Source organism: Gastrolobium bilobum, unplaced genomic scaffold (assembly GCF_033153095.1).
Source record: "Gastrolobium bilobum isolate Gb01-03AN ecotype WA unplaced genomic scaffold, APGP_CSIRO_Gbil_v1 utg3475, whole genome shotgun sequence".
In the NCBI taxonomy this organism is placed as follows: domain Eukaryota; kingdom Viridiplantae; phylum Streptophyta; class Magnoliopsida; order Fabales; family Fabaceae; genus Gastrolobium; species Gastrolobium bilobum.
In genome coordinates this window covers 36,349-57,780 of record NW_026899991.1, presented here as the reverse complement: position 1 = coordinate 57,780, position 21,432 = coordinate 36,349, and the positions used below count along the sequence as shown (strand labels likewise).

The window sequence follows — 21,432 nt, the reverse complement described above, 5'->3', positions numbered from 1 at the left end:
AAAAGGTCTAAGGAACTCAGCCACTTGGTTTACTACAGAGAAAAAAATGAAAATGAAAATGAAAAAGAAAAAGAATTCAGATGCTTGAGAGAGCTTTCTGGTATGGTAGCTGCCCTTTTTTTTTTTCAAGTTCACTTCTTTAAATTTATTGCAATGGCAATTGCAGAATTATATCTGAGATATTCCATATGGAGCTTAACAATTGACAGCAAAACTACTCAAATTGGTAGGTGTCCATATTCGTTGATGACAAGAGTGATTCTGCATTCAATTACGAGCCCAATACTTTAATACAATATAGACACGAGAAATACGGGCTTTATCAAGAAACAGTTAATGATTTTGCAGCCCAAAAATAACTACACTTTTAGTGCTCTAATTACACGAATAAACCCCCCAAAAAAGCTAATCTCCAGCATAAGAATCAAATATAAAGGCTTATTGCACTTATGACTTCTAAATTCCTGCTACTCAAAACAAAACAAAACAAAATTAAAGGAAAAGGTTGAATTGCAAAATTGCTTCTGATTTTATTTTTTTTCTTTCTCTCTTTCAAGGAAGTAATTTTCAAAACTTCAAATTATAATACAAGTGAACCTAAAACAATAAAGAACACTCCTAGATTGATCCAATATGGTCAGACCTCAGTATCTCTGAAAAGATTGCACACAATTAGCTTATATAAAAAACAGTGTCTGATTTGATAGCATAAAGAACAAAAGCTTATACTCCTATATATGCATCAAGGGCAGCTACAAACCAAAACAAACCACATTGGTCACTGCATTGGCCATTGAAGAATTTATAATGTAATTTATATCCAACTTGCTTAATCAAAAGCTAAATGCTACATATCAGGACACTATCATTAATACACATGCAATTGATTTCAGCCCAAGAAACTAAAAAGTGTGCAAATCTGCCCAAAAACTAACACAACAAATTATCCCAAAGATTCTGTTATATAATTTGGAACCAAAAGCTTGGTCCATAAAAAATAAAAAGAGCTGAAAAAAAGAAGGAAAATAAATAAAATCCATAGCCTGCTTTTGACAGAAATACTTTGCATTCTATCACAGATGATAAGATCACAAGATTTTGAATAGTCCCGATCTTCCCTGATATAATCAATGATCCCACTTGTTCCAATCTTGAAGATTACGAGACCAAATAGGACTATGCATTTGCTCATAATTACGAGAATATGCCATGCTTATTCTCACTGTTTTTTTTTTTTTAACTTCTCAATAAATACACTCTTTTGGGCCTGAAAAACAGAAAAACCCTTTCCCTTGCTCTGCGCTCTCTGCAGAAAAGACGGGTTTTTTGGGGTGCTTAGGTTTCACTTTTTTCCTAGCAAATTTTCCCGAGAAAATCCCAATTCTCCCAGAAAAAAAAAATTGAATTTTTATGGGGAAAAAATCAGCGGCGGCGAAAGAGGAGGAGGAGGAGGCTCTGCCGGACCATCTCCGCTGCGGGCGCACGGACGGGCGGCAATGGCGGTGCCGGCGGAGAGTGATGGAGAAGCTGAAGCTGTGTGAGATTCACTACCTGCAAGGTCGCCATCGCCAATTCAAGGAGAAGGTTCCAGAGTCTCTGAAGCTTCAGAGAAAGAGCAAGAAGAATGACCCTTATGTTCTCAACAATGTGGAAATTAGGGCACGGAAAGCGTGCAAAATGGCGAAGAAAAAGAGGAAGCTTTCAGAGGGTTCAGAGGCATTGGTTGTTGGTCCTGCTAGGAAGAAGGCTTTGAAGCAAGGTGATATGCAGTTGGAGTTAATAAAGATGGTTCTCAAAAGAGAGGTTGAGAAGAGGAAAAAGATGAAGAACAACAACAACAACAACAACAACAAGAAAAAGAAGGAGGAGGAGGAAGATGATGAAGAAGGAGAGGAATTGAATTATAGCGAAGGAGAGTTGAGGAGAGAATTGCCCAATGGTGTAATGGCAATCTCTCCAGCTTCAACACCCCATGATTACAACAATGTGGGTTCACATTGTGATGTGAAAGTGGGTGTTGATCATAAAGCAGTTACGCCACGTTACTTCAGGTCCAAGAATGTTGAGAGGGTCCCTGTTGGGAAGTTGCAGGTTGGTTTTTACCAGAACATTAGTTGTATTGTTCTATTTTTTATTTTTTTTATTATTTTATTTTGAGAGTGTTAAATTATTCATCCCTTTTCTTGTTTAGGCTGTACCATATAAACCAAACTTGAAGAAAAGTAAGACTAAGAGGAAGAAGTGTCATTGGTGCCAGAGAAGTGATTCTTGGAATCTTATAAAGTGTTCGAGCTGTCTTAAGGAGTTTTTCTGCATGGATTGCATTAAAGAACGGTTTGTTATTGTTAAATTCATTTAATCCCCCGAATGTTGAGCATGAGACTGAGCCTGTGTTACATTACCTTTTCTGTGAATACTTGTTTCGAAGTTTCTTGTCATGTTGAATTTCTTGCTTCGTTGTTGTTGTCCTCATGTATAAGGTGCTTTATCTACGTTGTGGGCTATTTATTCCCATTTGAAAACTTGTTGATTTTGATTCTTTAAGGCCACTCTTGTAATGTGATTTTATGGGGCAATGTAGAAGCTTGAATTTAGAAACCATAATTTGATCAGTTAAACGCCTAGCTAGAGACTCTTCATGTGTGATTCCAAAGCTCCTCCTGAGATGAAAGGATACCCTGTTTGATGTAGTCAAAAGAAATGTGTGGAATGATTATCATTGTCAACAGAAGTTAATAAGAATAACTGAAAAAAAATTGATTTCATGCCTATGGATTCATCATCTTTTTTGGCAACTTATAGAAATAGCAATACCAGATAGCTCAATAATGATTAGTGCCAAGATATTTACCTGTATGATTTGTGTAGTCTGTTCCTTTTAAATTGAGAATCATAATGAGACGCTTGCCAATATTTGTTGAAACAATTTTAGGTATTTTGACACTCAAAATGAAGTTAAGAAGGCATGTCCAGTTTGTCGAGGAACTTGCACTTGTAAGGACTGCTTGGAAAGTCAATCCAAAGACAGTGAAAGTAAGGTCTGATATCAAACATGGATGCTGTTCTGCTTGAATAGTTTTTCATTAGTAGCATATGCTGACACTTCAGTTTATGCTCTATTGTTTCAGGAATATTTTGCTGGTAAAAGCAGAGTATGTAGAATATTGCATTTTCATTATTTGATCTGCATGCTCCTTCCAGTACTAAAGAAAATAAGTAAAGATCAGGATACTGAGCTAGAAACAGAAGCAAAAATTAAAGGTATTAATTTTTGTTCTTCTATCATTGATTTTTTCTGAAGCAGCTTTTGTTGATTATAACACATTTATCTTAGATGCCTTTGTGTGTGACAGGGAAAAATATTTCTGAAATTCAAATCAAGCAGGTTGAATTTGGCTGCAATGAGAAAAATTACTGGTAAGCTCTCTTCTACAAATGCTATTAAGAAAATTCAAATGATTTTCCAGTGCTGCTTGTTAACTAATATAACACTTGTCTCAGTAATCACTGCAAAACACCTGTTTTGGATCTCCATAGAAGCTGCCCTAGTTGTTCATATAGCCTATGCTTAAGCTGTTGTCAGAAATTAAGTCAAGAAAGAACTTCTGGAGAAGTTAAATCATCTATGTTCAAGCTACCTGATGAAATAAAAGCTTGCATTGCCAGTGATAGCTACACTTTGGATGAGAACGCCATTTCTAGTGGCAAATTCACTGATACTTCAATATTGCCCGAGTGGACAAATGGTAATGGTATGGATAGTGTATCATGCCTTCCCACAGAGCTTGGTGGTTGTGGTAATAGCTACCTTGATTTGAGATGTATTTTTCCCTCTAGTTGGATAAAAGAGATGGAAGTGAAGGCAGAAGAAATTATTTGCAGTTATGATTTTCCTGAAACCTCGGATAAAAGTTCAAGCTGCTCTTTGTGTTTTGACACTGATCAGAGTACTAACAGATATAAGCAGTTGCAAGAAGCAGCTCAAAGAGAAGATTCAATAGATAATTGCTTGTTTTGCCCCACAGTTTTGGACATCAGTGGTGATAACTTTGAGCACTTTCAGAAACACTGGGGAAAAGGTCATCCTATAGTAGTGCGAGATGTGCTCCAAAGTACATCAAATCTCAGTTGGGATCCCCTGATCATGTTCTGTACATATCTTGAGCAGAGCATTACAAGATATGAGAATAATAAGGACTTACTTGCATCTTGTTTGGAATGGTGTGAGGTCAGTATACCAACCAATTGTATATTGTATTTGTCACGATACTTTTAAAGTGATAATGTTAGTTGGCCAAAAAAGTTCAAAATTATTTGACAGTACTATTTGTTCATTTCAATGTATTTTCTAACTATAGACTAAAATTTAGTGTACATAGTTATTGCTATTGGTTATAATGAGAATATGTGCAAACACATATTCCCACTGTATGTTGAAACCTGTTAACCTTGCTCTTAATAATGATGATGCTGCCTTTGAACCAAAATGCCATTGTTTAAAGGGTATTATTATTGGCAGGTGGAAATTAACATTAGGCAGTATTTTACTGGGTCTCTAAAATGTCGTCCTCAGAAAAACATTTGTCATGAGATGCTGAAACTAAAGGGGTGGCTTTCTTCCCAAATATTCAAAGAGCAATTTCCAGCTCATTTTGCTGAGGTAATTGATGCTCTACCAGTTCAAGAATACATGAATCCCATGTATGGTCTTCTGAATTTAGCTGCAAATTTGCCACGAGGGAGTGCAAAACATGACATTGGGCCATATGTCTATATTTCATATGGCTGTGCTGACAAAGAAGCTGATTGTGTGACAAAACTCTCCTATGACTCATATGATGTGGTATGTTATGTTGCACTTGATTTCTTCTTAAATATATCTGGAGTAATACTGGCCTGCACTTTAAGTCATTTTATTTTCTGCACGTTATGGATTAAGCCTCTTTTGATATTTCCTCTGGTGAAAAAAACTGTGTTCGTGCATTATCCTGTCGTGATAACTTAGAGGGGATCTCATGTTCTGAAGTGATAAGCATCCTCGTGGAATTATTGCTTGTCATGAAGACTGTCTGTACCTTATAAGGTTTAGATTATATGCAATAAAAACCCTGTTCCCTTGTCTATATGCTCGTTTCAGGTCTGGGAGTTTAGGAATTAAATATTTTCTCAATAATAGTAATATTGCATCTTATGTGCTTAGTGCTTACAGATGTCCAAATCCTACAATTTTTACTCAAACAAGTTGGAAAGTTGATACTCGAACAAAAACTTAATCAAATCTTTAGTCCAACTAATAATCAATTCATTAGGAATTGGCCTAACTTTATAATAAACATTTAAAATTGGCCTATGTTGGTGGCTCACACCTAGAAATTAAAGTTGCAACTGATTTCTTCTATCTCTCAAAACAGTGCTCTGTTGCACTTTGTAGTTTGTAAAGTGAATTTTGTGTAGATAATCCATGCTATGTTCTGTGTCTGATTTGTAATTCCAGGTTAATATTATGAGACATACCACGGATGTCCCCCTCTCTACTGAACAGCTTACGAAAATAAGAAAATTACTGAAAAAACACAAATCTCTGTGTCATATGGAGTCTTCAATTGCTACTGAGCAGCTGCAGGAACAGAAAGTAAAAGGAATAACATTATTGCCTGCTGAAGACATGGAACAAAAAGGCTTACACAGTATGGTTAAAGAAGAAATGGACTTTTTCAGGAGAGTCAATAGAACATCTTGCATCTCTACTGAAGCAAAAAAACCTGCTAGTCAGAGTTTAGACAGCAATATTTCCCAGGATGGAGAATGTGATTTCTTTTCTGATTCTGATTCTGAACCCTCTTTACTTCTCCATAGTACTGTTCAAACCACTAAATTGCCTGCAAACCATAATCCTAGAAATCCATCTGAAAGCTCAAACAGTGATAAAAATAAGTTTACTGTGCGTTCGGGTGCCCAGTGGGACGTCTTTCGTAGACAAGATGTACCAAAGCTCATAGAATACCTTAAAAGACATCATGATGAATTTTCTTATGGCCATAACTATCACAAGAAGGTAAGTTCAAAATTAGACTATTCCCTTGAAGGATTTTGTTTGAGTTGTTGATTATTGATTTTCTCTTGTTTGCAGATGGTTCATCCAATACTAGATCAGAGCATTTTTCTTGACAGTAATCACAAAATGAGACTTAAGGAGGAGTTTAGTAAGTACATATATACTTCTATTTGTTTGATCATCTGTTGCAATCCTAGATAGCTCAATTGACACACCTAGCACTGTTACCAGAGATTGAACCATGGACGTTTCAGCAACATGTTGGAGAAGCTGTCATCATTCCTGCTGGATGTCCATACCAAATAAGGAATCCTAAGGTCTTGTGCATTAGTATAAATATTCTCTCTCTCCTAGTTAGTTTAAAAAACAGAAACCTTGTTGAATTTATATTGTTATTGAACTTGATATCCATTCTTGTTGGACTATATTTTACACAATATTAATATTAATCGCGCTAATTTCCGTATGATTGGTGATGAAGGATATCGACATCGTTACCCCAATATTGGATTATGTAGCTCTTTGATATGCTCTAAATTGAGTGTGAATACTCAACAAATATTTGTTTCTTGATCTGCAGTGTTGTGTTCATGTGGCATTGGAATTCGTATCACCTGAAAATGTTAAGGAGTGTATACAGTTGATTGACGAGGTTCGACTATTGCCTGAAGACCATAAAGCTAAAGTAGACAAGCTGGAGGTACATTTTGCAATAATATAATTTACCAGTTCCTGCTTTCTTCTTTTAGTTGTCTACATAGAATTAACAAGCCTTTTCTCTTTTTGGTGTTTATGAAAACAGGTGAAGAAAATGGCACTTTATAGCATGAGTACAGCAATCAAAGAAATACGTGAGCTTACATGCAAAACATGACTACACCAGCTAAAATATACTTAAATGCCTCTTCATGTCTCAACCTCCCTACCATATTTTTTTTTCATTTTTGTATAGATTAATGCTCAAACCCATCAAGATCTAGCAAGGTACTTATTAAATTGATTAATTTCAGTCCGTATCCATTTTTGTCTGCTGTGACATTTATGCTTTACCTGAATTTGAAATAAAATTTTATGGTCTGTATATATTTCTTCAGTTGTTTACTAGAAGAAAAATTTGATAATATTAAGAGAGAGAGAAGAAATTATTCAGTCAACACCATTACCATATAAATAGCAACCAACTTCCTTCTTTTAAAATTCACTTGCTCGGTTTTTTTTTTTTTCAATTTGAATTTTTTCAGTAGTTTTAAATGCAAGGGAGTACATTGCTATTTATGAAAATAGTGTAATAGACCAGGTGGTAGGTATTCTTCATAATCGTTCGCGTAGATCGATGTGTATTACAAGTCTGAGAATGCTTAAACTAACATTTTGATCATTACCCGGGTGGATTTTTTAGCTCTTTAAGCTACAGGTGAAATGAAAGACATCAACTAGATATAAAACTAAAACACTCCACAACCTTGTATGTCAGAACCTGAATCTACAAATCTAATTTGCCAAAGTAGGCTTACTTTGCATGAATCATGACATGGACATCCCTTCTTTGTCTTAACATATTTTCCATCCCATGTTGTTTTTTTTTTTTTTTGGTATAATCTGGAGGTATCCCCATTCAACCTTCTCCAGTCACCTTGTTCTCGGGGTACGGCCATGTAGACTAGCCCCTCATTGAAACAGCGGGTGCATTGAGCTTTGTTACAGGAGGAAGGATGAGACTAATCCCCCCATTCGAGGAGAGAGACACATCCTTTGGCCCTCAAAGATTTTCTAAGAATTTGCTTGAGGTAGGGTTTGAACCCTGACTCAAGCAAACCGTTGGGAGCTCAGTTGCCAACTGAGCTACCCTTAGGGGGTTTCCCATGTTGTTTTTAAACGGTCAAGCACTTGTGGTCTTTATCAACTGTTTACACTGAATTTTGTATTGAAGTTGAATCATGAACATAATCTCTTAGTATTTTTCTTCTTCTGTGAAGTTGTCAATTTGATGAACCCCAGAATTTATTCTACTGTGAAAATTATTTTATCTTACTCATACGGAGTGGATTCGGACAATAAATTGAACGACTTTTTTTTATCTTTTTATGAAATGTTGGTAAGAAGTTAAAAGATCATTCTCATTTACGTATACTCTGTAGAAACAAACGCATATCACAGGGCTTATCATTTCATATGTCGCATGATGTAGTATCTCTCAATGTCATAGGCACAGAAAATGATGGGATTTACCACTTGTTAAAAAAAAATAACACGGATTTTGATATCTCATAATATGAGAAAACAATATCTAATAACATGAGAAAATGATTTTTCAATAACATAATAATTATGAAATTTTTTTATCGTTATATCGCTAGAGAATGATAACTTTAGCTCTATTTTTCAACTCATTTGTATCTCATTTTGTAAATAAAGAACCGCAAAAGAAGGAATGCAAATTGTTCAAAAAAAAAAATGTATTTTTAAAAATTTAAGATAAAATGAAAGAAAAATAAGATTTTTTGAAATTGGGGATTAATTACCAAACTCTTAAAATTTTAAAACTTATTTTTATTCTAACAAGATCTTCACCCTTTAGATGTAAAATTTTTTATTTTTATTTTGATACATAGATGTAAGATTAATCCTTGCTTAGGCATGCCCTTAAAAGTGTTTGACATTTTCAAACTATCATCATCAATCTAATTATCCGACCTTTACAGATTGACAAACATCCATATCTTTCATTGTAGAAACTCTGAATTATTTTTAGATAAATAATAGATATCTTTCATGGAAGACAATCTTGTTCGAGTCAAAAACATCTACATTATGGTAGAGCTAATTCTCTCAAAGAGGTTTTTTTGCATTCACAATGACTCCAAACTCAAAATTGTTGATTTTATTTACTAAATTTATTTAGGAATGGATAATGTTATCCACGGTAACACTAACATGATATATTGGATGCTAATTTGAACGATACAAGTGCAACGAGATTCAATATCAAATTGATCCGAATACTGGATCTCAACGTTAACCAACCTGGTTACTGATCATCCACGGCATCAACTATTAAGAAAAAAAATCCAGGAAACTCTTCGAGAATGTTGCATGGTTCAAAGGGGAATATTAGTTTGATTCATTTGGAAATTATAAGTATATCTACAATGACAGAACAGGGTAACTGGTCATAAATAATTGGCTAAATCATAATTCCCGCATTTTTAATTTGCAACAACCAAATTATACAATCTTCTTTGCGTCAAATTTTTCCTTTTCCTGTTCATAATAGACTGAAAATAAGAGAATAGGGAAAAAGTTTGAAAATAAGAGACCACTAAATTTGATGGATATTCTTTTTCCTTTTTTTCTTTTTTGGTTGGATGTTATGGTGTATAGATTGTGTAACTCAGTTGTGATATCACAACCAGTAATTTGGTTACATCAACCAGCAATACTAATCATATGGGAAAATAAAATTTTTGGCTATGGTTAACCTTGACATGTATCAGTTAATCGTATGATCCCAATTATCAAACAGGTTCCAACATAAGCCGAGACAAATTATTATCAAGCTTCTTTGTGCACAACAATATAAGGGGCGCAAACAATGACTGTTTTATTAACCTTTTCTTGTAAAAACTGTGATGCATAGACACACAATATAAACTGCTGGAATGGGGATAAGTTTCTCAAAAAGAGACAGAACCAAAAAAAAGGACAAATATAAGAGCGCCCCTTAGTAACATATCATGTTTCTGGTTCTTGTCAAAATTGTTTCAGAACATCAACGAACAACGAAACCTCCTCAAGGGGCCATGAGCCCGTCAATTGTGTAAGAAAGTGTCTCTGCCCAATCAGTTCTAAGGAGCAATGTCTGCAGCGTATGCATCACATTGTACGAAGGATCAAGCTTGCGCTGCCAACCCTGCAAATATTAGGTAAGTCACATAAGCTATTAAAAATAGTAAAGTGCATAGCAAGGTTGACAGTTGAGTAGACCGTTTGGTGTATGTGTAAATCTTATTCATGCTTTCACCAGTGTCCATGCATGAGTCTCACAAAATAAACTGTCCTACAGTGGTAGATAACATATTATTAGTGAGCTTGGTAAAGAGAAGACAAAGAATTACCTCAAGAACCAAGGTGGTCACCATGACAGTACAAACATTGCCATCAATATTAACTCTATGTCGCCTAACTTTTTCAAGTAATTGCTCAATGCAGTCGGCAGGATGAATCAGTTGACCTTCTGAAGTTCCCCAGAAGGTAAATGCCCCTTCCACTTCCTGTTAGAAAACAAATAGGAAAACCCATGTAGGAAAATAGCTCAGAATCAAAACCAAGAAGTCCAAAGTGAATGAACTTACGTAAGAATAACAAAATACCTATATCTTTAGCAAATCAAGCAGTCTATAAAAAGCCAATGTGAATGGCTAACAGAAAAAATTATCATAAAATATGCTGTTGCATATTCAGTGTCAATCAAACAGGAAAGTCTGCACATTGACATATATAAAATATCTTAATATGCACATAAACTTTGACAATAGAGACCACAAAACAAACCACAAAGTTTTCTGAGTTGAACAAAACATATGAACTGAAAGACATATACATATAAATAGAGAGAGTTAGAATTGTACAATTCAATATGATTTGGCAAGCCAACGATTCATATCATGGATGAATCAAAGATGGTTTTTCATCATGCAAAACATGCATGAACCAGTGTGATTCTGTGTTACCCATATGAATCAAACAATTCAATGATTCGTTAAATTTTCTTTTCTTTTTTGCTTTTCTTGCATCAATTCTCATAAAAGAAATTGAAAAGTCAAATAAGTTCAAATTCTGAATATGAAAAGGAACTAAAGGATCGCCACTGTATACATCCTATTAGATTATTTCATTGCACTGTTTTCATTTTTCTAAGGGAAATACAAGTCTCATGTTGTAGGAGACTTGTTATCTTATGCTATAGACACAAAGCATGTGTGACCCATTCTTTTAAAAAAAAGTAAAATAATAAATAAATGCTAGCACAATTTTTGATGTATGAGTAGGAGGGGTATGTTATCTCATGTAACATGAGAAAAATATACCTTTTTTTCTAATATAGGGGCTTCACACAGTCATTTGCTTACTTTATGCATCGTATTCGGCTATTCCATTGCTTTATTTTATTCTTATGAAACAAATACTTCACATAATCACTCACTCTCTCTATGTGCAATTTATTTGGCTATATCACATTGCTTTGTTTTTGTTCTTCTAAAACATAGGTTTCATCTACTCGCTTTATGTGACCCAGTTATGACTAATGTGACACTTATGGTTAAGTTATTTTGTCAATTCAAGTTTAGAATTATTACATGAGCACTATACATCAGGATATGATATATTTCAGGGATTTTTTCATTGTGTCTCTAAATTCTAAGATTCGATAAGATTTGATAACCTTGTTTGTGTGTGTGTATAATTCTACCGTCACTCCCCATTAAACCCCAACTAACAAGGGTGGGGTGACAATCCTTATATGCAGCTTTACCCTTACATAATTGCAAAGGATTGTTTCCCAAATTCGAACCTGTGACTTTTCAGTCACAAAGGTAAAGCTTTACCACTGCTCTAGACTCGCCCTCTTGTGTGTGTATAATTCTAGATGACAAATTAATTTTCCAACCCCATGCAATGCTCATCCACAGAAACAGAAGTCAATAATGCAATTATTCCTACCAAAAAAGTTGCACGTTGAACAAAGTACCTCAACAAAAGCCTTAGGATTTGGGCAGTTCTGTTGCCTTGATAACCTAAGCGTGCACTCTGCAGCAGTCCGACCATCTCGCCGGGCAACAGCTTTGAAAAATTCCAACAAATTTACCCGATCACTACCAGAGAGTTCAGCAGTCATGCCCACATCAAGGAAAATTACATGAGGCTTTGATTTGAAGAGCCGTTTGGGAGGCTTGCTCTGAGACACTCGAACAAGGATATTTCCAGGATGCATGTCCGCATGAATGAAGTTGTCCACCTGAAGAAGACATCCCAATGTCACGGAAGCTAAAACTTTATGATGCTCAAGTTTAAAACTATCAAAAATGCCCGGGCTTCTTATTCATACTAAAATAAAGATGTAAAATAATTAATAGTAGATCAAACAAGTGCAGTCAAAAAGCAGACCTCTTTATGGATATAAGAAGAAAATTTATTAGAGATAAAAGAGAAATGGTTCTATCAAGAACCAACTCTCCCAAAAGCTTAAGTTGTTAGCTGAAGGTTATATCTAACATGCGTCCTTGTGCAAGAGCCATTTGGGCTTGAAACACGGACAATGTATAGGCTCATCTTACCTTAAACTGAAATTCAACTTTTCATTGAGAAGATTAGGGTTGATAAAGGTTGAATTCTCGACATCATTCTCTCTCTCTCTCTCTCTCTCTCTCTCTCTCAATTTAGTAGAGATAAAGGAGAAATAAGTACTATCAAGAACTAACTCTCCCATAAACTTAAATAACTAGGTGAAGACTCATGAATGCTTTTATATCTAACATACCCCCTCAAGCAAGGTCCTTGGGACTTCAAACATGGACATTGCCCAAGCCCATCTCACCTTATGCTGTAATATAACTTTTTATTTAGAAGAATATCATTGGTAAGAATTGAACTATTGACTCCTCTCTCTCTCTCTCTCTCTCTCTCTACACTCCATAATTACTTCATTTCAGGACATATCAATTATCATGATTTACACTTGATGACGCATAGCAAACCAAGAATACTCAAAATAAGCCTTAAAAGCCATTCTATCACCAACTACAAGACTGTAAACGGCACAAAAAAAAGTAAATGAAAGATATGTTACCAGAAGCATCTTCAAAAGTGCATGAGTCCCAATATGAGCAAGGGCACTTTTAATCCCTTCATGTCCTTGAAGTTCATCAACATAATGCGAGACACATTCTCCGTTTTCATATGTTTCGACCAAAACTGCAGGATGCACAAGTGGATAGACAGGCTTAGGGAAAGATACATCCCTCCATTGACGGAAATTGTAAATAAAGCGGCTCAAATGGGCAGCTTCCCTGGCAAGGTCTACTTGAGACATCATGAAAACAGCAAACTGACGAACGCTTTCATCCAACCTTAACCAGCGAAGTGCACGGATGAATTTTGAACATTTTGCCACCATATTGATAATAGCAAAATCCCTTCTGATAGATTCTCCCACACCAGGATGTCTAACCTTCACTGCAACCACCAGGGGCTTGGCTTCATGACCTGGGTAAGGATATTTTAAAGAAGCACGATGCACTTGGGCAATACTTCCAGATGCAACAGGCAATTCTTCAAAATTATCAAAAATTTCAGAAATTTTTCGACCAAAGGCTCTTTCTATAGTTTTCTTTGTGTAGCTAAAACTATGCTCAGGTGCTTTAGTATGAAGTTCTGCAAGCTTAGAACATAGATCTCTAGGAAACAGATCTGGCCGTGTAGCAGCCCACTGACCCCATTTTATGAATGCAGGACCTGCTTTTTCCAGCGTGCGATGAACAACCCGGAGCCACACTTTTCTGAACTCCGGTCCAAAATAATCTGCAAGTGGTGCCATCAGTATGCTTGGAGAGAACAATATTGCCAGATAGATGGCTCTCACAAGCAAGACAAGGCCTTCTAATACAATCGATGCAAACGCAAACATGTAATTGTACCCATCTTGTGCATGCATATACAAAGCATTCTGTGACAGGTAACCTTCTGCGTCTGCCCGATTCCGCTGAGCCAGTGCTAGCCTTCCAAATGCAAAAATACTAGGAACCAGAAAATAAGAACGAACCAAAGCCAAGCTCACTGCTTGAGCAATCATATTTATGGAGGTAAATCCACTGTAATCATTGGAAGAATACTTTTTGTACAGCAATTTCCAAGCTCTTTGAGAATTATGTGCTGCTGTATTATTTGCTGAGATTACGGAAAAGTTTCTGAAAGAAAAGCCTTTGCGAAAGTTTTCTCTTGTCCCCTGCCACAAGAATGAAGTACGTCCTTCACTAGGAAACTTATATCGCATGTACATCCTGCATTGGTTGATACTCGGTCCAACTGAGAAAACAGCCCCATTTCTACTCACTTCCAGATACCTGCTTCTATGGATTCTAAGAATAGATTGGGCAACTCTCCCTATATTTCCAAGCATGAAAAATCTGCAAACCAAAAATCATGTCTATTATAACACTGTTGACAAGCGAGCAACAGCAGCTTCTTTTCAATTCTCCTAACCACAAAAGGTATACATGTTGACAAGCATTAAGTTTTATGTCAGTATTCAAATCTCAATTCCTTGAAAGGCATCAAGTGGTTAAAAATTACTTAATACATTAAATAAATGCCCTCCCCAACTCAGTTATGGAGTGGTTTATTCATTTTCAGTCTCAAATTTGTCCACAAAACAAGAAGGACATCACTATCTATTTTGGCATCTTCGAAAAACAAAAGAAAATAAATTGAAAACTCAAGATCTGGGGCTGTTATTCATATATCTGCATACAATACTTTAAATGAACCCTCATTCTGTAATGAAGAGCCACAATTCATCACCAAGTCAAAATCAAACTTATTATATCCTCAAAGTCAACCGAAAAAATTGTGAAATCTCTCATGAGTTAACTATTATCCCTAGCTTCCAATAAAAGCCATCTGAATTTCATAATTTCCATCTCTACCAAAAATTATCAATTATCTTAATTTGCAACAGAGAGAATATTTGATAAATATAATACTTTAAATGAATCCTCATTCTGTAATGAAGAGCCACAATTCATCACCAAGTCAAAATCAAATTTGTTATATTCTCAAAGTCAACCAAAAAAATTGTGAAATCTCTCATGAGTTAACTATTTTCCCTAGCTTCCAATAAAAGCCATCTGAATTTCATAATTTCCATCTCTACCAAAAATTATCAATTATCTTAATTTGCAACGAGAGAATATTTGATAAAGATTTTATAAATATGATAAAACTATTCTATTAATTAAAGCATTACTTGTCCATTTGTGTGCCGAAGCGGACGAAAGTCGTTGATGACGCGGCAATAAGAGAGAGGCAAGAGAAGATTTGGGAGAGGGTGAAGAAGGGTCGTAGATGTGACAAACGAGCTATGCTGTATGGATGTGAAAGCAAGGGATCGTTGAAGATCTAGCACAATTGTGAGGCGGCCGTAACAAAGAAGGCACAAAATCCATTTTGTATCCCTAACATGGCCCCTTGTCCACGACACATTTTGGGCTTGAAGTGTGCATAATTCACAAGGCCCAAATTTACTTTTTGCTGAAATTCAACTTTAATTTATAAGAATGAGGCCGGCAAGTATTGAACTCTTGATCAGTTGGTCATAGACTAGAGTATTTGATACCATATTAAGCACCAACTCTCCTAAATGCCTAAGTTATCAAGTAAAGAAATAAGATCGATTTTTATATCTATAACACAAAATTATCCGAAAAAATTACCTAAAATGAAGATAAAATATCACTAGTCAAATTTTTTTTTTAAATGAGCTTGTCACTAAATACTTTACATGGAGAAAGCAAAGGATTTCAATACATATAAAAATCAAACCAGTTCGGCCAGTCGGAAAGGAAATTTGGTAGCCTAGGTGCCTAATCGGTTTGGTTGAATATGCTATTTGTTTTTCAATGATATCTGCTTAATCAAGTAAAAACTGGAGAGAGAAAAATTAATCAACTTTTTTGGGTCAATTATCTACCTGATCAAATCAGTAATCTGGTAAACTAGTCTCCTTAAAGAGGACCAGTCAAATTTTAGAATTATGATATTTTCCTTTTAAAAAAATTATAAATAATAAATCTAAAGCAATTTGAAGACATAGAAATACCAAGAGTAATGCTGGGGTAAAAAAGACACAATTTTATCAAATCATATGAGAAATCAATGGTTGTTGGAACAGCTAGTGTGTATGCTTATTTATGTCAATAAATTTTTCTTTGAAGGATTTTCATATAATAATATGCTTTAAACAATAATAATAAATAGTCCAACCATGGCTACAATGATTTATGGGGAACTTACTTTGGTTAGATAAATCTGTTAGAAGGTAATAGTTGCTATGTCTATTACCTTTCCTTTTTTAAACAACTAGCAAGTCACGGTCGAACCACCATCAATGCCACGCACACAAGTCCAAACAAGCAAGACCATGGTTTATTGACCTAGAAGAGACACACCTTAACTTGAGGGAGAGGAAGTTAAGCTTTCCTTTGGTAGTTACACATAAAGAGGTTGCAAAGAATTAACAGCAGCAGGTGACAACAACAAGTGAGGGAACAAAAACCACCAGGGATAGCATCCTTCAAGCTACCAAATGGAAAAATTGAGGTTGAGAAGGGTAAGAGAGGCTTGCTATATATTGATGCAAAAGATCTCAACCTCTCCAATATGCTCAATTATAGCAACAAACAAGGAGAAAAGGTCATTGAGGAAATCTCATTAATCTAAGGAAGCAACAAAGGCCAAATCCGTCCTACATAGTTGGGAATTGAATCACCTACTCGTTGCATACTCCTTTTTTTCTGTGTACCCCAAAATCAAAATAAATAAGCATTGAATATTTGATGATCCATACTCTAACAATGACAAAAAAATAACTCCAAATGCATTTGCCCATCGAAGGTCCCAAGTCTCCATCCCAAAAAATGCAGTAAAAATTCCTTCTTTAATCAAACAAATGCATGACACGTTACTAATTATGGAATATACGTAATGGGCAGCACAAAAATCAATCAAACTTTGAATATCAGAGAGAGAGAGAGGAAGAACCTGAAAGGAAGGAGAACATGCTAGTTCAGTGTGAAGATCTCAGCAATGGCGGTGGCGACGAGAATCAATGCGAGGCACGACAAGAATTGGAAGGATCAGAGTCTCAGCTACGTGAATTGTGAATTGTGAATTGTGAATGTGAAGGATCATTCAAGACTTGGCGCGATTGTGACTGAGGCAACCATAACAGACACAAACCCTAAACGACTATAACAGATTATGACCCCAAAAATTCAAGACTGCCCAAAAAATTTGATGCTTTATTTTCCTTTGGAAAGTTTCAAATTGTAATTTAGGTAAAAGATCGTATATTATGTTTTTTTTACGAGAAAGTATTTCTTGTTTTAAATCACACAATTTATATCATTTCGTTCTGACAAAGAGGTGAGACTCACACGTTTATATTTTTTTGTCCACTCTCTCTCTCCTCCCTTATCTGTCTCTTTCTCTTACTTAAAATGACACAACTTTTTTTTTTGTATTATAAGGGGTTTACAACAACACCCCAAAGAGATCAATTCAATAACTTTACATTCTTTAAGATGATACATACTTTTCCTTTTTTTTTTTAATCTAAATAATCACTCTGGAATTTCTAACAGTGAATCAAATACACTATTGATACACACTTACAAAATAGGTGTTTGTTTATTACATATATGTAATTAAAAATATAATTAATGAGTTTAAAATGAATTAAACAAAAAATTGTAATTTAAATAAGGGAGAGGTTATACTTACTACCTTTATTTCTTACTACTTGTTACTATCAAATTTTAACCATTGATTTCCGTCAATCTAACGGTTATAATTTGGTAGTAACAAGTAATAAGAAAAAAAGGTAGTAACTATAACATTTTCCTTTAAATAATGATATTTTAATTTGTTAATAGTTAAATTAATTCATTATATATAAGCTAAGATATGCGAAGAAATTTATACTATGAGTATTATTATTCTAAAAAAAATTGAGAATAAAAAAAATTTATTTCTGTAAAGATTAAATAAAGTGACTTGTGTCTAGGGGTGCTAAACGAACCAGGGGCATTTGACTCGGCTCGTGAAAGCTTGAGCTTACATGTCTAAAATTGGTTGTTGACACTAAGCTTGAACTCTTATAAAAGCTCGTTTAATAAAAAGGTCTCATGCTCGAATTCAAAAGTTCGGCTTTAGAGCCTCACATGCTAGTCTAGTATATTATTTTTATTTTTATTTTATATTTTTATACTACTTGTAATTAGAGGTGGCAAAGTGGGCGGCCTGCCCCGCCCTACCCCTCCATTAACCCGCCAAAAAATGAGTCAGCCCGCTCTGTCCCGCTTTTGAAAGTGGGCTGAAAAACTCAGCCTGCCCTGCCCCGTTTGGCGGGTTGGGCGGGTTGGGCCGCCAGCCCGAGCCTATTTTACACTGACCCGTCTCGGCCCGCCCCGCCCTATTTGGCGGGTTGGCCCGCCGAGCCGAGCCCGTTTTGCCGGCTCTACTTGTAATAGCCCTCTCTTACTCCTCAATCCATTTCACCACATTTTATTGGTTAAACAGACTTTTTAAATGATTTTGTTCTATATTATGTTGTTTTGATATACATTGAATTTATGAATATTTATGGAATTACTAGTTTTGTTGATTGTATATTCTGTTTAGATAAATTTTTGTTGTCTTATTTTTTTTTAAACAGACTAAACACTACTAGAAAATGTTTTTTTTTCGACAGTAAAATTCCGTCGAAAATGGTTAAAATTTCGTCGAAAATAATGTTTTCGATGGAAATGAAGTCGTCGAAAATATCTTCGTGGGTAACAATTTTTTCGAGAGAATTACAGATTCCGTCGAAAAATTTTGACGAAATAATTTCTGTGGAAAGTTTTGACGAAAAAATAATTCCGTCGAAAATTTTCGACGGAAAATGAATGAAATTCCGTCGAAAAATAGTCTCAATTTTCGATGAAAAATAAATTCCGTCAAAAATTTTCGACGAAAACTGAATAAAATTCCATCGAAAAATCTTGTAATGATCTTCAACGAAAAACAAATTCCGTCGAAATTTTTCGACGAAAAATGAATGAAATTCCGTCGAAAAATCTTGTAATGATTTTCGACAGAAAACAAATTCCGTCGAAAGTTTTCGACAGAAAATGAATGAAATTCCGTCGAAAAATCTTGTAATGATCTTTGACGGAAAACAAATTGCGTCGAAATTTTTTGACGGAAATGAATGAAATTCCGTCGAAAAATCTTGTAATGATTTTCGACAGAAAAATATTCCGTCGAAAAATCTTGTAATGATTTTCAACAGAAAACTAATTCCGTCAAAAAATTTCAACAGAAATTGAATATAATTCTGTCGAAAAATCTTGTCTCAATTTTCGACGAAATTGCTTTTTCATTTGTTTCTCTACAAAATTAATACCAATTTATGTTTCACACCTGATAAACAAATATAATGAAAGTAACATATCAAAATTTTTTTATCTTACTATAATTTATATGTACAGAAGTCCCTGCCATATACAAATCAAAAGAGACTTATATATATAAATGTCCAAGACATATACATAAACAAAAGTCCCTGTCCTATACTAATCCAAAGAGTCCTATATGAATAAATGTCCAAGACATACTAATCAAAAGAGACATACATATACAAAAGTCTCTATCATATACTAATAAAAAAAAGCTATATATATAAATGTCCAAGACATATGCTAATCAAAAGGGACGTACATATACAAAAGTCCCTATCACAAATAAAAACAGTCTTATATCTATAAATGTCCAAGAGGCATACTAATGAAAAGGGACATACATATACAAAAGTCTCTGTCATATACTAATCAAAAGTGTCATATATCTATAAATGAGCAAGACATATGCTAATCAAAAGGGACATACATATACAAAAGTCCCTATCATATACTAATCAAAAGAGTCTATGTACAATAGTCCATGTCATATACATCCAACAAAGATACAAAAGTCATGCTGGTGGATGACCTGCATGATCATAGTCATCACCTAGGTCCTGAGACGGGGGCTGAGTCTCGTCGTCATCCTCAGTATCTAAAAATGCCTCAGGAAGCCTTCGCAAAAGCTTCTCTATTTTGTCCATTCGCCTCTGCATCATAACCATAAGACTATCATGTTGCAGAGGCTTTTTCTCCTGCTGTGCAGCCTTCTCTTGTTGTTGTGCAACCCTTTCCTCTTGCTGTGCAACCCTCTCCTCTTGCTGTGCAACTGTACCCTGCAACTGCATAATCAATGTGTGCATCCTGTCATGCTCTTGCTGAGACACTCCAAGTGGTAGCCTATTGGAGAGTCAAGATTTCTTATATGCTCCTCCCAGTGTACCTAAACCGTATACCCGTCCTTTACGGTTAACCCCACCAGATGCCTGCACGATCAAATCATTATCCGAGGCAACACTGCTAGCATCCTCTCCTGGAATGACTTGACTGTCTCTCTCTTCCCTAAGTCTCGTAAAGCCATCCTAAAATTTACATAGAAAGTATTGATGTGTTAAAGTCAGGTGCACTAAAACTAATCAGCTTTCGAAAGTAAACATTTGGTGTAACAATAGATATTACTCACAGCTGTTGCCTTTGCCTTGTCATTGCACCACTTGTCACGATCATCTTTAGATGTGTGTGTATGCTTGAACACAGCCCTATCCACGGCGGACGGATCTGTGACCCCATCTTCCTGCTGCGTATATATGTACATAAAACAATCGGAACATAATACACTAAGTATAAAAAATGGCTTACCATTTTATGAATCTATATGCAAATGAAAAATTGTAAGTATTCTTACCAACCGCCTTGCATGCTCATGAAATGGAATTGAACCTCCAGAATGTGAAGGTCCGTCAAATTTGGACCTGTTCCTCTTATTTGCTTCAGCCATTTTCTTCCATTTTTCATTAGACCAGTGAACCTTCAAACCATCAAGAACATTTTGTCTCATCCAAGACGTATCGCCCTTTCCTTTTCTTATCAAATTCAAGTGATTTCTGATTATGTCAGTGGCTTTGGTCTTGTATGCTTTATCAAAAAGATATTGGTCATCCGGCAAGTATTTATATTTTTCCTACAAGGATGAAACAAGACAATTTAGAAAAAATATCAACATTAGCTTCAAAAACCTTTAATCATACATAAATATTAATATGGTGAGATTTAAAGTGTAACATTACCATCAATGAGTTAAACCAGTTCTCCTTGACATTGGTTGGAACTGCGTTATATGTAGGTATGGACCGTCATAGTTGCGCTTGACTATACCCCATATTTTGCGCACTACATCACATGGTTCAATGCTGAAATAGATTGTAATTTGATTATATTGATCAATGCATTTAAATTATTGTCAACACTTATATGAAGATGTATTGAAAAAATAGCACAACTACCATTAACATTTCTTGTACTTACTTGCTCCCATCGACGGTCAGTCGTACCCATATACGATTGTCCACAGGATCTTTCTCCCCCATCGTGGAACAAGATCCTGGATGACATGCGGAGGTGGTCCATAATATGGAGCCTCTGGTGGGGATGGAGCGTGAT

At 35.3% G+C, this 21,432-nt stretch overlaps 2 protein-coding genes across 3 annotated transcripts; one reads left to right on the top strand and one right to left on the bottom strand.

The window, feature by feature from the left end:
• Positions 1–1,314: 1,314 nt before the first annotated feature.
• Positions 1,315–7,109, top strand: LOC133294668 (lysine-specific demethylase JMJ28-like). Its single transcript, XM_061493384.1, has 12 exons — positions 1,315–2,091; positions 2,192–2,334; positions 2,933–3,038; positions 3,129–3,261; positions 3,354–3,417; positions 3,502–4,228; positions 4,520–4,843; positions 5,495–6,055; positions 6,131–6,203; positions 6,287–6,372; positions 6,636–6,755; positions 6,858–7,109. Exons 1-12 carry the CDS (start codon positions 1,411–1,413, stop codon positions 6,927–6,929), a joined length of 3,090 nt encoding a protein of 1,029 aa, XP_061349368.1. The 5' UTR covers positions 1,315–1,410; the 3' UTR covers positions 6,930–7,109.
• Positions 7,110–9,642: 2,533 nt separating this feature from the next.
• Positions 9,643–17,063, bottom strand: LOC133294667 (uncharacterized). 2 transcript variants are annotated; one of them, XM_061493382.1, is made up of 5 exons: positions 16,871–17,063; positions 12,903–14,238; positions 11,805–12,071; positions 10,171–10,326; positions 9,643–9,965 (listed from the first exon to the last, which is right to left on the bottom strand). In XM_061493382.1, exons 2-5 carry the CDS (start codon positions 14,229–14,231, stop codon positions 9,846–9,848), a joined length of 1,872 nt encoding a protein of 623 aa, XP_061349366.1. In that variant the 5' UTR covers positions 14,232–14,238; positions 16,871–17,063; the 3' UTR covers positions 9,643–9,845. The 2 variants fall into 2 exon arrangements, with proteins under 2 accessions (XP_061349366.1, XP_061349367.1); XM_061493383.1 differs by lacking the exon at positions 16,871–17,063 and adding an exon at positions 15,078–15,085.
• Between the last annotated feature and the right edge of the window lie 4,369 nt (positions 17,064–21,432).